Source organism: Dama dama, chromosome 11 (genome assembly GCF_033118175.1).
Source record: "Dama dama isolate Ldn47 chromosome 11, ASM3311817v1, whole genome shotgun sequence".
NCBI classification, from domain to species: domain Eukaryota; kingdom Metazoa; phylum Chordata; class Mammalia; order Artiodactyla; family Cervidae; genus Dama; species Dama dama.
In genome coordinates this window covers 81817860-81834391 of record NC_083691.1, presented here as the reverse complement: position 1 = coordinate 81834391, position 16532 = coordinate 81817860, and the positions used below count along the sequence as shown (strand labels likewise).

Sequence of the window (16532 nt, the reverse complement as noted above, 5' to 3'; positions counted from 1 at the left end):
CCCACAAACTCAATTTTGACTTACATCTGCCTCTAATGTTAACATAGACAGTACCTCTTCCTTATCCTTTGTCTTATCAGTCACATTTTAAGTCTCATTCTTTCACCCTAAAATCCTGCCCATCCCTGCCTACCATGCTACTCAAGTGTGGATGTTTTAATAGGAATAGTTCTTCTTACCAGGGGAGTCTCCCTTCTCCATCTATCCTGTGTATACTGACCACATCACTAAACTATTTTTAAAAAATCCCATCATCCACAGGGTAGAGTCTAAATCTCTGTGCTATAACATTTATGGCTCTCCATAAACTATAATCAATCTGCTCTTCACATCTTATTTCCTTCTATATTTCCTATTTATTTCCCACTATGACAGAGCATAGTCACTAGTGTTAGTCACTCAGTTGTATCTGACTCTTTGTGACCCCGTGGACCATAGCCTGCCAGGCTCCTTTGTCCATGGAATTCTCTAGACAAGATACTGGAGTGGGCAGCCATTCCCTTCTACAGGGAATCTTCCTAACCCAGGGACTGAACCTAGGTGTCTTGCACTGCAGGCATATTCTTTACCATCTGAGCCACTGGGGAATCCAACAGAGCATACCGCTGTAGTTAAATCAAACTACAATTTTCCAAACAGGCCTAGTAAGTCAATACCACCTCTGCTTTCACATTATCCTCATATGAGATACTCTCCATTCTCTTATACTGCCAGCAAAATCCCAGCCAGCCTTAAAGACTCAGCTGAACTGTTCTTTTCTTAACTACCCCTAGTGAAATGAATCTCACAACCTCTCTGGACCCACCAAGTGAATCAGGAGATATTAGCTCCTCTGTTCTATCAGTATTCTTTCACACAGCATCTTGCCTAAATAGGCCCAATCTAGAGTATTTCACGAGAAAACAGCCAAAGCCAGCTACTCAGAGACCTGTGAATGGATAACATTTTCCAGCCACAGTCACCACCATTCCTTATTGCCAGCCCCACTACGCATACATACACTCTGCTCCATGGGTGAATCTCTGCAATCAGGCTACTGACACACGCTCTCTGGTTGGTTAGTTTTCACGCTGGGTAACAAGCTCTTTGAAGGGAGGAACCACATCTTTGTACCTTCTATTCTAATTAAACCAAGTACTAAACAAATATTCATGAAGCTGAATCGCTGAAGTGACACGGGGTTGAGGAGGAAGAAGATACTGCAGATATACGAAGTAAAAAGCCTTCTTTATTTTTGAACATTATTCCCTTGCCCTGTGTAAATGTCTAATCTGACCAGTACAATGGGCCTCAAGCTTACTGTGACAATAATGTGGCTCTAGTATGTTAAGGAGTGGCTAGGCGATCCATGGTTAACCTCTGAGAAGTAATTATCATGAATGATGTAACAGCTCTCTTCATGAAGGCCATAAACACCTGGCACTGAATAAACAGCTGGTGGCAAGGGATTTAAGCAAGCTCTCAGGGAGATGGGAAAGTGCAGATAACTCATTTCCCTCCCTGCCCTCTGTGACGCGAGATGAAGGAGGGAAAAGCACTCTCCCAGCGCTCAGGACAGAGAAGGTTAATGTCAAAGGCTGGCAGGAAAGAAGATTCATAACATTTAACTCTGGCGACCCATGAATAAACTGTGGCATGGGTCTTACTGGTACTTAGCCACACTTTAAAAATTTTGCTTTACAGTTTAATAAATATTGCTCTTCTGAAAACAAAACATCATACCTTATTTTCTCACGATGAATTTTTCCTGCTTATCAATCTCAGTATTTTTCATGGTGTTGGAAGAGGAATGAGTTTCCCTACTTAGAAGAGTTGCTCCCGTGAGCTGCTACCTATCAGTGTTATCTGTCTGCATTTATATTCTACTTTAATAACTAAAGCTGTAAAAAATACCACAAATGAGTAACTACAAGCAACTTTAATTAAATTCTATTTCTTTAGTGTGAAGAACTAAAGAACAGCAGGTAAAGAGTCAAAGGAATCAGGTCCACAAACAAGATGAATGGCCTTGGGTAAATTACAAGCACAGTGCCTACTTCCCTGCAATAGGAAATGTGAGCATTAGGCTGAAGAGACTGTTCAAATGATACTTCTCTGCCATCAGGTATTTTCTACTCCAAGTTCTGAAAATTGTAAAAAAAAATCTGACCACCATCTATCTATGACCTAAAAAGTATCTTCTGGCTCTAAAATAGACTTTAAAACTCAAGAAGAAAAAAGATAAGAACTTGAAAGTGAAGTCTGAAAGTACTGGGTTGATTTGGGTTTTTCCGTAAGATGTAGAAAAACCCAAACAAACTTTTGGGCTAACCCAATACCTATCTGTGCATTCTATTCTATTAGCAGGCTCTGCCACAAGTGTTCATTTGGATCCCTTTTTAACTTTCTTTTAAAGTAAGTCTCAAGAGCTGACAGTGTACTAGCTCCATCATCCTAACAACCGCAGAAACAAACCTGCAGTCTGACAAGAGCAGGTTTACTGACCCGCTGCAACAAGGAAGACTGCACCCCGGGGGAATCTTCAGCTGTCTCACAAAACAAAGGACAAAGAGTAGCTATAAGACTTGGGGAAGAGTAGCTGGCCTTCCCTGGTGGCTCAGATGGTAAAGAATCTGCCTGCAATGTGGGAGACCTGGGTTGGGAAGATCCCCTGGAGGAGGGCATGGCAACCCACTCTACTATTCTTGCCTAGAGAATCCCCATGGACAGAGGAGCCTGGCAGGCTATAGTCCATGGGGTCGCAAACAGTTGGACACAGCTGAGCGACTAAGCACAGAGTATGAAAGCTGTAAGACTCTAGAACTATAATAATATTTAAAGTAGTTATAAAAGAGTAGAGTATAGGGGTTCCCAGGTGGCGCTATGGTAAAGAACTCGCCTGTCAACACAGGAGATGTAAGAGATGCTCGTTCAACCCCTGGGTTGAGAAGATCCCCTGGAGGAGGGCATGGCAACTGACTTCAGTATTCTTGCCTGGAGACTTCCATGGTCAGAGGAGCTTGGTGGGCTACAGGCCATAGGTCGCAAAGAATCGGACACGAGTGAAGTGACTTAGCATGTACGCACAGAGTCCAGGTGAAATTCACATAAAGCTGTGCTTTGATAGGCTTAGAGCAAAGCAGAGCTGTGTGTAAAGGGTCTACTTCAGGACTGGACTGCAGAGTGAACCAAGATCCTCTTTCCTCAGGAACTACAAAGTTAAGACAGATGTGGATGCTGCGTCCAGAAACCCCTTATCTGGAGCTGTGTGTCTTGGCTGTAAATTAAGACTACTACTCTATGTCAGGGAGACCTAGATTCTCCAGGCAAGAGTGGGATGTTTTATTCTTCCTGATATAATTAGACACAAGTCAAGTTTCTGACAGTCTGACTTTCCAAAACAAAGTTTTTCAGTGAGTTGGCAAGCCACAGTCATTCAAAGACAGGGTTTGTTATGACATTTTACAGCTCTACCATTCTTGGGAGAAATATTGTTTCTTGTTGAGTTTGAGGTTTTATCTATGTCTGCTTTTCCAGCCTGATAAATGGCCAAATTCTGACTTTCTCTGCTATTTAAGATTCCTGTCTCCATTTTATGTCAGCGTGTAAAAGAACAGCTTGCTAATTAAACTGATTACATTATGCTCTTCAGAAAAGTTTGTTTGCCGATTTATCTTTTGTTTATTATACAGCAATTTCTCTATGAAAGATGTCCAACTTCAGCAGATACACTGGTTTTGAAGAAACATTATCTTACCTCAGTGAAGTTCATGTACTCATTTAATGTGTTAGCTTGTTTCAATTAGTATAATGTCCTCAAGGTCCATCCATGTTGCTGCAAATGGCAGATTTCCTTTTCTCTCTTGGCTGAACAATACTCCATCATGTATATATGTATATACATGTGCACACACACACCCATATCTTCTTTATCCATTCATCCACAGACACTTAGGTTGTTTCTTTATCTGGGCAGTTGTGAATAATGACATAGGAGTGCAGGTATCTCTTTGATATCCTTTCATATCCTTTTGATATATACCTAGAAGTGGGACTGCTGGATCACACTGCAGTTGTCTTTTTCATTTTTTAAGGAATCTTTACAGTGTTTTCCACAGTGGCTACACCAATTTACATTTCCACCAACAGTGCACAGGGGTGCCCTGTTCTCCACCTCCTCACCAACATTTATCCCTTGATAAAAAATGGGATATTTTTATGATAAAAATCTAAAAACCTTCTACACAGCAAAAGGAACCTCAAGAAAATGAAAAGACAGCCTACAGCATGGGAGAAAATATCTGAGAATCATATATCAGGTAAGAGGTTAATATCCAAAAAAAAATATAAAAAACTCATGAAAGTTAATGGTAAGAAACCTCGAACAATCTGATTTAATAATGGACCGAAAACTGAACAGATATTTTTCTGAGGAAGACACACAAATGGCCAACAAGTATATAAAAGGTGCTCAACATCATTAATAACCAGGGAAATACAAGCAAACCACAATAAGATATCACCTCATGTCTGTTAGAATGGTTATCATAAACAATATAAAAGATAACAAGTGTAGATTAATTTTTATTGTGAAGATCTCTGGGACTACAATGTAATTTATAAAACATCAATAAAATGTAAACTTTGTTAGAAGCAATTGGTCTTAAATGGAAACTGGACTTTCTTCTATACTGGTGTATTATGGGAGTACAGTAAATATTAAATTTGTATTAGCAGTATTTCAAGTAAAATGCCAGAAGTCACTGGTCTGCATTACATACTGGGAATCAAGAAGACTTTCTGCAGGAAGATGAGATCATGAAGTGACATTATCTGGGTAATGTTGTTCTGTTTCCTATAGAAGTATTAATATTTCTATCTCTCATTAAATACTTGTCTTAGTATTGCTCAGGTTTTCTTTTCTTTTTTTTTACCCACTTCATGAGTAAGGCTTAAAATAAATTTACAAATATATTTTTGTTATCCTCTGAGACTTTGGGGAAAAGGTAACATGGATGGGTAATTTATATAACAGGGCAGGAAATGCACTAATGTGCAGTTTTTAAAATAGAGACACATTTACCTACCTAGGGGTAGTACCCTAACTCCCTTAATACTAATTTCTAAAGAAAAGTTCTTTAATAAGTAAAAATTGATGACATATTGTTTCTAGGGGATATTCCAGTGACAGTTCTTGAATAACAGCATAGGTAAGTCAATGGGCAAAATAAAAATGGTTGATTTCTAACTACAATTTGGTAGTCAACACTGTGCAACAATTCCATCACTGTTAACTGGTCAGTTCTGTCTATTTTCTTACCCAGGTTCAAATCCTCATAATAAAAAACACTCAAATTGCCTCATGGGGTAGACTACTGTTTGTGCCTCCAAAAGCCATTCTTTCCTTCTTCTTGGACATGCTAATGACCACATTTCCCAGCCTCTTCCATTTCCTTCGTGCATTTCTGCAGCCATTGAAGTTAACTTCTAGCAACAAAATGAGCAACAAAAATGAGCAGAACTGGTGTGTGACTTCCAACCTCACTTTTTTAAAAGAAAAGTTACTTGCCTTAAAATATCTCTCTCTATACCTGCAAGCTAAAGATGGACATACCAGTGACCCAACCTCACATCAGCAGATGAATGAGTGCTCCACTGCGTGATGCCATAAAACGCAAGGAACATGCATCCTTGAACAGCCTCATGGAACAGAACTGACTTACCAACTTGGGTTCATCTCACAACTGTTATATGAGAGAGAAACAAATGTCTATTTTGTTTAGGTCACTTTGTTTTGGGGTTTTTTGCTATAGCAGTTAACCTGAATGTAATATGCTTCTTTTAAAGAATGTTTAAAATTTGATAGCTGATTTCCAATTTGTGCCAACTTCTGCGGTGGAGCAAAGTGACTCAGTTAAACATATATATACACATTCTTTTCCTAATACCCTTCTCAATATACCTCTTCACTGCTCTCTCTGTTTCTAATATGAATTTACATTTCATGTCATCTGCCACATTACTACCTGTTATCTTTTAAAACACAGACTAAATATTAGTCCTCTCCCTAATAATCTTCTGTGATCCATGGCTCTAGACTTTCTGGCATGGAACAAAGGTATTATGGTACATAATCTGGCCCTAAGTATCTTTCTGGTTTCTATCCTTTATGATCCACTCCCATCCTGGACCATGCCCCCTTTTTCCCATGAAGGTTCTTTAGCTCCAGCATCACTAGACTTCAGCTTTTTCCAATGAACAGAAAAACAAAACATAACTTTGTAAAGTGAAAGACAGAGGAGGTAAAGAAAATTAAATCTGACTGAGCAGCCAAAAAGAGGTGTGAATAGACAGTATATACACACATGTGCACTAAAGTGGTTAACGTCAGGGCATGTTCTTTCTGAGAAGCATTTGAAGGTGCACTGATTACCCAGTGGCTGAAATGTCAGCAGCATCAACATCCACAAAACACCAAAACAAGCATTATTTAAATGATATGGATAATATACACTTTTTATTGAGCTGACATCTGTATAACCAAGTGTCATTTAGTTTAGCGGCATTTAGTATGTCACAGCATTGTGCTGCCATCACCTCTATCTAGTTTCAAAACACTTTATCGCCCCAAAGGTGAGCCCACACCCACTAAGCAGTCACTTCCCCTTCCTCCCTCTCCCCAGCCCCTGGCAACAACAAACTAGGTTTCTGTCTCTTTGGATTTACTTATGCTGTATATTTCATATACTAATAAATGGAATATACAATAGGTGACCTACTGTGTTTGGCTTTTTTCATTTAGCATAATGTTTCTGAGGTTCATCCTTTTTGTAGTTTTATCAGCATGGATGATATAAATTTTACAAGCAGGAATATTTGTAAATGCAACATACTGAAACCAACCTAAAGGCTCACACATAGACCAGTGACTGAATTAACTACAGTATATTCATATGATGGAGTAACTATACAGAATGAGAATTAATGTGGAATGATTTCTCAGACATAATGTTAAATGAAAAGGGCAAAATTCAAAGGGATAGCTATAGTATGCTTTAGCTATCTACCTTGTATGAAAAAATAGAAAGTAAGAAAATACTCAAGTACTGCTCCTTTGGGTAAACAAAACAACACAACATGGAAAGGATGATCTAAGACCATAAACTGCGGTTATCAACAGGGGATGAGCGGAAAGAGAATAAAAAAGAAGAATGCTACTTCCCTAAATCATATTCAGGTTTCATGTACTTCACAAATACTCTAAAGGAATGAAATCAAAGATGAATACAAACAGAAACAAATGAACTGGTCAGGTTTTCATGGGGTAAAATGTGTTTCCTCAAAAGATATGGTGAAATCAACCTCCAGTATTTCTGAATGTGATCCTGTTTGGAAATAAGGTCTTTGCTGTAATCAAGTTAAGATCAGGCCTTTATGGTGGTCTCTATAGCTGGTGTCTTCATACAAAGGAGAAATTTGAACATGGGGTTTCTGCTCCGAGATGATGGAGGTAAGGACTGGAACCATCTATAAGCCAAGGAATACCAAAATTGTTGGCCATATTTTTCAGAGTTCTCAGTAGGAACCAACTCTGCTGACACCTTGTTTTCCAACTTGTAGCCTCGCTTGTCAGAGAATAAACTTCTGCTGTTTCAAGCCATCTAGTTTGTGCTACTTTGTTATGGCAGCCTGGAAACATAAAACTATACAGACTTCAAAAGAATAACATAAGCAATTTTGAAAGGGAGAAGGAGGAGAACCAGATTTTAGAATAATATATGCCCTCAGCCTAGAGATTACAGAATTCTAAACACTGACCTCCAGTTAGTAGCTGAGTTCTTTCTGAAATTACTTTTACGCTCAAGTATTAAGCAAATAAATAAATATACTGTTGATAATGGAAATGAAGTTTCTCTCTGTTGGAGAAGGAAGTTACACATATGGAATGGAGAGAAGAGTATTAGACTGGTATTGGCTATATAAGCGTGAAATCATGGTTTTCAACAAAGATAGATGGGGGTGGGGGAGGGAAGAGGGGTGTGGGTATATATGTATTTATGTGTGCATATACACACCTATTTCCTGGCTCTATCCCTGAAGACAACCCCTTAGAAACCATGCATCAGTAGCAATAAACAGGCCCAGCATTCAAAACAAAGGCTCAGGAACTCTTTCAGATTAAAACAAACAAATAAAAAAACTGGAGACCTGGCAACTGATTGCAACACATCCTCCTAGATTTTCTTTTTTCTAAAAACATACTACTAGGGCAACTGACAAAATCTGAGTAAGAACTGTGGATTAAATAACAGCCCCGTAGCAGCATTAATTTCCTGATTTTGATCATTGTACTGTTATTTAAGGCAATGAACGACATTCCATTGTTTTAAGAAAATACACACGAAAAGTATTCAGAGGAAGAGGGTATTTTAAATGTAGGAAAAGAAATATTGAGAAATCTAGATGAAATATTAAAATTCTTTGTACTATTCTTTCCAATTTTCCCCTAAAGTCTGATTATGTTAAATAAAACTGTAACAACTTAAAATTTAATTTAACATTGAAAATGATGAACAACAAGCTCTATAGTAGAGAGGCAAACTTTCAAAAAATATTGCTGGAGAACTGGGAATTATTCTAAAAATTCCAGGAAGCATCTGTAAGGCAATATATTGAATACATAATAGCACAGGCTCTAAGAAAACATAGACTTGGATTTGAATTTGCTCCTCTGTGATACAGTCCTACGCAAATTAATCTTTCTGTGTCTCTATTCTATGAGGTGGGGATGATAATACCGTACCTACTGCACTGCGTCTCACTATGAGGTTTAACTGAGACAACACACATGAAGAGCTCAGTGTGGGGTCTGGCACCCTGTCCTAAGCAAGCATCCAGAAAGTGGCTACTGGAACATTTATCATCATTAGCACTATTGTTGTTGTTATGTGAGTTTGTGAATTTAAGGAAAATAATTCCACCATCTAGAAAAACATTAATAAGAAAGTTAATTTCTGTTAAACCAAGTTCTGCACATCATCATTATTTTCTACTGATTTCCGGGCCTGTCTGAATTCTGCCAGCGGCTTCCCAAGTGGCACTAATGGTAAAGAACCTGCCAACCAATGCAGGAGACATGAGACGTGAGTTCGATCCCTGGGACAGGAAGATTCCCCTGGAGGAGGGCATGGCAATCCTTTCCAGTATTCTTTTCTGGAGAATTCCATGGACAGAGGAGCCTGGCAGGCTACAGTCCATGGGGTCACAAAGAGTCAGACATGGCCAAATTCTCCTTTGTACCTTCTCTGATATAGAAGACAATCATGATAGCTGCACTTTCCAGGTTTTTAATTTTTAAAGGACCTGTCAGTATTTCAGAGCCTATTAATGCTATTCTAAGTATCTCCAATAGTTCTAAGCATGTGTAAGAGTACATGTGTGTGTGTGAGAGACTCTGGGAAAAGTAATGTTACCTTATACAACAGCTACAGACTTTAAAGACTAAATTGGATATATCAAAGATTCAAACTAAACACATAAAAAGGGCTCGTTTGTTTATTTGGTGGTAGTGGTGGTGGTTTAGTTGCTAAGTCGTGTGTGACCCCACGGACTGTAGCCCGCCAGGCTCCCCTGTCCCTGGGATTCTCCAGGCAAGAGTACTGGAGTGGGGTGCCATTTCCTTCTCCAATACATTGAACTACTTAATTTTCACACCAATGCTATGAAGTAGAAACTACTGATATCCCTACTGTGCAGAAAGGAAGAATAGGTAGAGCAGTTAAGTATCTGCCGAGGTCACACAGTTCACTGTGACAGAGCCTCAATAATAATCTAAGCATTTGGGGCCCAAAGCCCACATCCTTAACCACTATACCCTATGTGCTTTGATTTCCACTACCCATCACAGAAACAACTGGGCTGCAAACTAAGCACTTACTTAGTAACTTTAACTTTTCAGAACATAAATGAGAATCAGGCATGCACAAAAAAGGTACCATGAGAAGACAAGAGAGATAATGCAAAGTTCAAAGGAAAGTTCTTCTGACAAACTCATAGCATGCTCTTTTTCATTAGATACAGTTCTAACAAACCCGACTGTCCAGTCTTCTGGCCAACAATGCAACAGAAACAAGCAGACAGAGGAGGCAGATATAAAGGGCTAGACTTCAAAATCAACAAATGTGCCTTATCATTTTATCTTAATACAATACATTGTCAGTAAACATTAACTGATGTAAAGAGAAGCAACCAGGGGATTCCCTGACAGTCCAGTGGTTAGGATTCTATTAAGTCGCTCAGCACCGCCATCAGAGAGATGGGAGTCAGGCGGAGCGGGGGCAACTAGTGACAGTGAGTGGGCAGAGGTCACCATTTAGAGCCTTTTTCTAAGAGGCAGAGAGACGTTCGTTTATTTGTCATGAGCTGCTGAAGACAACTTGTAACTATTAGTTACCTTATGATAACTATCCTACTCTCAGCATGCTATTTGAGATGAAATGCATGTGAGAAATACTTACAGATAATGGTTAAAACAACTTTGGCAATTTAAATAGAATTTTAGAAAATTCACCTCTATGAAATCCTTTATTTTCCAGAGTCACTGAGTATCTTATATTATTGTATCTACTTCTGATATCCAAACAATACCATTATCAGCCGTTATGTTACTCTTCATCAAAATCTATAAAAAAAATTTAAACAATGTTGCCCAAATAAGGTTTCACTTAGCTTCAGGTTCAGACTGGATATCAGTTATCAAGAGAAAGGGGGAAAACAACTACTTTGGATGCAAATTCTTAAAATTCTTTTCATTACACTTGACTATTTCAGGTTTAGTTTTTGTTTTTCAAAATGTCAAATACTAATATTCTAATATTAGAATTCTAATTCAGAAAAATGAGTACATAACACTACCAATGAAGCTGTCCTCTTCTACCACATTCCAAATCAAACCTGGATCTTATCAGTCTTCGAGAGCTAACTCCCAACCCACAGAAGACCACATTAAAAGATTCTATTGCGAGATAACTGGCAAAACCTAGGTTGGGGGGGAAGTTCCGTAGGACAAATGAGTAAGTTTCTTTAAAAAGGCAGGGGGGACAAGGAAAAAAATAAAAAAGAAGCGAAGGCAGAACCTATAGACATAAAAGAAGTTTGAGACATATCAACTAACTGCAACATGTGAAACTTATTTCTCATTAAGAAGCTATTATTAATATTGTTAAGAGATGACAATGGTATTATGATTATATTTTTATAAACTATATTAAGGCATATTTTAAAATCGTGTAATTCATACATGGGTTTCCCGGTGGCTCAGCAGTAAAGAATTCACCTGCCAATGCAGGAGGCGCGGGGTGATCCCCGAGTTGGGAAGATCCCTTGGGAAAGGAAATGGCAACTCATTCCAGTATTCTTTCCTGGGAAATCCCATGGACAGAGGAGCCTGGCGGACTACAGTTTGTGGGGTTGCGATGAGTCAGGCACAACAAGAACTAAACTACAGCAACAATTAATCCATATCAAGTGCATAATTCAAAGATTTTTCTTTAGTAAATTCACCTAGTTGTGCAACCATCAGTATAAATCAATTTTAAAATATTTCCATTAACCAATAAGACCCCTCACATCCATTAACTCTTAATCCCTTCTCACACACACACACACCAGCCGACTAATCCTCTTTCTGACTCTGTAGATCTGCCTTTTCTGGACATTCCACATTAACAGAATTGGCTGGCTCCTTACACTTTACAATTTTTAAGGATCATTAATGTCACAGCATGTATCGTTTGTTTCTTTTTCTTGCTCAACAGCATTCCATTGCATTGTATAGACGTATTTTGTCTATTCATTCCCCAGGTGATGGGCAGTTAGGTTGGTGCCAACCTCTGCCTAGTAAGAATAACGTTGCTGTGTAGGCAGATACACAGGAGTGGAATTGCTAGGTCATTATGGCAAACTAATAAACTTTTCAAGAAATTTTTAAAGTGTTTTGGATATTTTAGCTTATTTAACCCCTACAACAGCCTTAAGAGGAAGCTATTACTATTATCCCCATTTTAGGGATGAGGATACAAAGGTCCATCCAAAAAGCCTAAGCAATGTGGTCAAGCGAGATGAGAATCAAAGTAGCTTGGCTTTAGAGTCTGTGGTTGTAACCACTGGGCCATATACTTCAAGCTCACTGGCAAGTTTAACCTTTCTCACAAGACATAAACAAATTAAAGAAATTTAATATAAAAATTCAGGTGGCTTCTAAGAACACAAAACGAGAGAGTCTAATGTTAATTAAATTTAAGTGTATATCTCATAACATATATATGGTAGTAATTCTTGTTATCTCTGAGTGGCAGAGTAGGAATACATTTGTTTCTTTTTATTTAATTGTATTTTCATTTATTATAGTGATATGGATCACAATAAACTGTGGAAAATTCTGAAAGAGATGGTAATACCAGACCACCTGACCTGCCTCTTGAGAAACCTGTATGCAGGTCAGGAAGCAACAGTTAGAACTGGACATGGAACAACAGACTGGTTCCAAATAGGAAAAGGAGTACGTCAAGGCTGTATATTGTCACCCTGCTTATTTAACTTATATGCAGAGTACATCATGAGAAACGCTGGGCTAGAAGAAGCACAAGCTGGAATCAAGATTGCCGGGAGAAATATCAATAACCTCAGATATGCAGATGACACCACCCTTAGGGCAGAAAGTGAAGAGGAACTAAAAAGCCTCTTGATGAAAGTGAAAAAGGAGAGTGAAAAAGTTGGCTTAAAACTCATCATTCAGAAAACTAAGATCATGGCATCTGGTCCCATCACTTCATGACAAATAGATGGAGAAACAGTGGCTGACTTTATTTTGGGGGGCTCCAAAATCACTGCAGATGGTGACTGCAGCCATGAAATTAAATGACACTTACTCCTTAGAAGCAAAGTTATGACCAATCTAGACAGCATATTAAAAAGCAAAGACATTACTTTGCGAACAAAAGTCCGTCTAGTCGAGGCTATGGTTTTTCCAATGGTCATGTATGGATGTGAGAGTTGGACTGTGAAGAAGGCTGAGCACAGAAGAATTGATGCTTTTGAACTGTGGTGTTGGAGAAGACTCTTCAGAGTCCCTTGGACTGCAAGGAGATCCAACCAGTCCATCCTAAAGGAGTGTTCATTGGAAGGACTGATGCTGAAGCTGAAACTCCAGTACTTTGGCCACCTCATGCGAAGAGTTGACTCACTGGAAAAGACCCTGATGCTGGGAGGGATTGGGGGCAGGAGGAGAAGGGGATGACAGAGGATGAGATGGCTGGATGGCATCACCGACTCGATGGACATGAGTTTGAGTAAACTCCGGGAGTTGGTGATGGACAGAGAGGCCTGGCGTGCTGCGATTCATGGGGTCGCAAAGAGTCAGACATGACTGAGCGACTGAACTGAACTGATATATATATATATAAAAGGCAGTATTTAAGATTAACATAAAACAAACAACTCACTAATCAGAAAGCAAATGACCTGATGAACAATAAGGTTTTAAGTTCCTAATTTTTTAAAGGACATTTTAAGATGTGCGTACTATGCATGGACCCTAAATTGAACGCTGTGGACTTAATCTGATTACAATTTAGGAACAAAGAAAGGCAACTCTAGAATCACAGCTGTGGGAAAGGTACTCCTGTAGTAGGAATCATCTTAACTGGAGGAGGGGTCGGGGAGAAAGGTTTCCTGAAAGAGAAGGCACTAAACTGATTTGAGGGAATGGTGTATGTACACACTGCTTCTAAGCAGACTCTTTCATCAATAACATTACCTCTTCTTAATGATTAAAAATGGAGGCCCTGCTTCCAATGTCAAACCTTTATTTTTTTGTCAGTTTGTCAATTTTGAATATCCACTAAAGAATAGGAGTTTCAAAGAAAAGGAAAAAGGCTTTGTTTTGTAATGTTAGAATATAATTAGAGCATTAAAAAAATCTGTAAATACCCATAAAGGAGAAATTATTTTAAATTCATTATATTCAAGTGTAGTTTGATCAGTCAGTCAACACATCCTTGAAACTTCATCCTAATAGCGCTTCTAAGTCTACTGATGATCAAAATCAGGGGTGGGCAAACTACAAGCACATGACCTGGTTTGTTAACAATGATTTTTCAGCAAAGTACGTTTAAGGAGGAAGAAAAAGAGGGAGGAAGAGAGAGAGAACCACATACAGAGACTACATGTGGTCCAAAAAGCCTACAATATTTTACTCTTGACTTTTATAGAAAAAGTTGTCTACAATTAAAAAAAAAATTACTGGATGGATGTGTGGCCATACAGAAAGGCATCACCAGAAAGGCACTATCATTGAGGTGGAATTCAGTCTAGACACTAGTACCCTTACGTACTTATGATGGGAGGGAAAAACGGGGGAGGGGAGGGGTTTTTAAGAGTATGTAGTCAGTTCAGAAAGACATGGGTTCTGCAGGGAGTGGGGGGAATTCAGGGACAGAATACAGTTGAAGCAGATGAAAAATAGGGAGTAGTCCTGGGGCTTTACAAGCTACTCCAGGTGGAAGGCAGCTATTCCAATATTAACGACCCCCAAAATGTGAAAGTCAGGTTTATTAAGGAAACTGAGACTCAGGGCTAAAGTTACTTGCCCAAGTTCACAGAGCAGGAGTACGGGACACAAAGAACTGGTCTGCAGATACCAGGTCCCAATTCCGTTCTCTCCACTGCAGCACACTGCCTCTCGTCACTGGACAGAGTCAACCTGGACAAACACCACCATCAGTGTGTGACAAGTGAGCTCAGCGAAGTCCAGACGGAACAAAGTCTCCTCCGGAGCTCCCCGTCCTCCTGCAATTATCAGCGGTTTTTCAGGGAAGTACTGGGCAAGGTGTCTACAGGTCTTGAGAGGTGGAGGAGCAGACAACACCCCTCTCTGCCAGATGTCGGGAACAACAAAAGAATGTTGACCAAACATCATTAAAACAAGCCAGTGGCTGAGAGCAATAAGAAACATCAAATTTCAATGAATTTACCTGGTTCCAATTTTATTACTTTAATTGCTGCCAGTTCACCGGTGTTGACATTCCGTGCCTAAAAAAGAAAAGAAGATACTTGTGAAAAGAAAGCTTTCATAACAACTTTATGAAATGCTGTTTTAGCTTACTACTTATATTGCCAATTAATCAGAATATTTTTTAAGCTAAGAATTGTAAAAGTGATTTATATTTACAAAACAAACAGTATATTCTTCCCAATGAAATTTCAACATCAATCCAGGTATAAATTTAATGATGACGATAATAACAGCAGTTAATAGAAACCCAGATTGTAGTATATCCAGGCACTATTCCAAGTGTTTTTATATTAATTCATTGAATTTTTACAGCAATCTTAAGAGGCAGGTACTAATGTAATAGTATCAATAATATTCTCGCATTGCAGATGAAGAATTTGAAGCACAGAGAACTTGCCAAGACCGTATAGCTAGGGACAGTGCTGGGATTCAAACTCAGGCAGCCTGACTCTAAGAGCTGGAGCTTTTTAAGCATTACATTCCACTGCCATTCACTCAAGTTCAATTCAGTCGCTCAATCGTGTCTGACTCTTTGCGACCCCATGGACTTTAAACATGCCAGGCTTCCCTGTCCATCACCAACTCCCAGAGCCTACTCAAACCCATGTCCATCACGTCGGTGATGCCATCCAACCATCTCATCCTCTGTTGTCCCCTTCTCCTCCTGTCTTCAGTCTTTCCCAGCATCAGGGTCTTTCACATCAGGTGGCCAAGATATTGGAGTTTCAGCTTCAGCATCAGTCCTTCCAATGAATATTCAGGACTGATCTCCTTTAGGATGGACTGGTTGAATCTCCTTGCAGTCCAAGGGACTCTCAAGAGTCTTCTCCAATACCACAGTTCAAAAGCATCAATTCTTTGGCACTCAGCTTTCTTCACAGTCCAACTCTCACATCCATACATGACTAATGGAAAAACCATAGCTTTGACTAGAGGGACCTTTGTTGGCAAAGTAATGTCTCTGCTTTTCAATATGCTCTCTAGGTTGGTCATAGCTTTTCTTCCAAGGAGTAAGTGTCTTTTAATTTCATGGCTGTAGTCACCATCTACAGTGATTGTGGAGCCCCCAAAATAAAGTTTCTCACTCTTTCCATTGTTTCCTCATCTATTTGCCATGAAGTGATGGGACCAGATGCAATGATCTTAGTTTTCTGCATGTTGAGTTTTAAGTCAACTTTTTCACTGTCCTCTTTCATTCAAAGAATTCTGAATTAACTAGCTTTAAACTTTTAAAAAAACTTTAGAATATGAAAAGCAAATACCTTTATATAACTGTAAAAACAAACTCCTCATATGTGTTTAAACACATCTGATAGCATAAAGAAATCAATTCAATACAAACCAAATATATTTTACAAGCCACATATTAAAAATAAAAACTATTTAAAAAAATCAATGCATAATATTAGATTGCCAGTGTTTACAAGTGTAATTACATGTAAGTAAACAGAAACTGTCTTTTCAATTTGTATAAAAATGG

The 16532-nt window shown here is 38.8% G+C and overlaps 1 protein-coding gene across 2 annotated transcripts in view; it reads right to left on the bottom strand.

Annotated features, from left to right (window-relative positions):
* The window catches only part of MAP4K3 (mitogen-activated protein kinase kinase kinase kinase 3), a 171690-nt gene that overhangs the window by 101080 nt on the left and 54078 nt on the right, over positions 1 to 16532 (bottom strand). For both annotated transcript variants that reach the window (XM_061155549.1, XM_061155550.1), the window contains exon 2: positions 15012 to 15069. In XM_061155549.1, coding sequence (XP_061011532.1) covers positions 15012 to 15069 — 58 coding nt within the window. The remainder of the gene's footprint in view (positions 1 to 15011; positions 15070 to 16532) is intronic.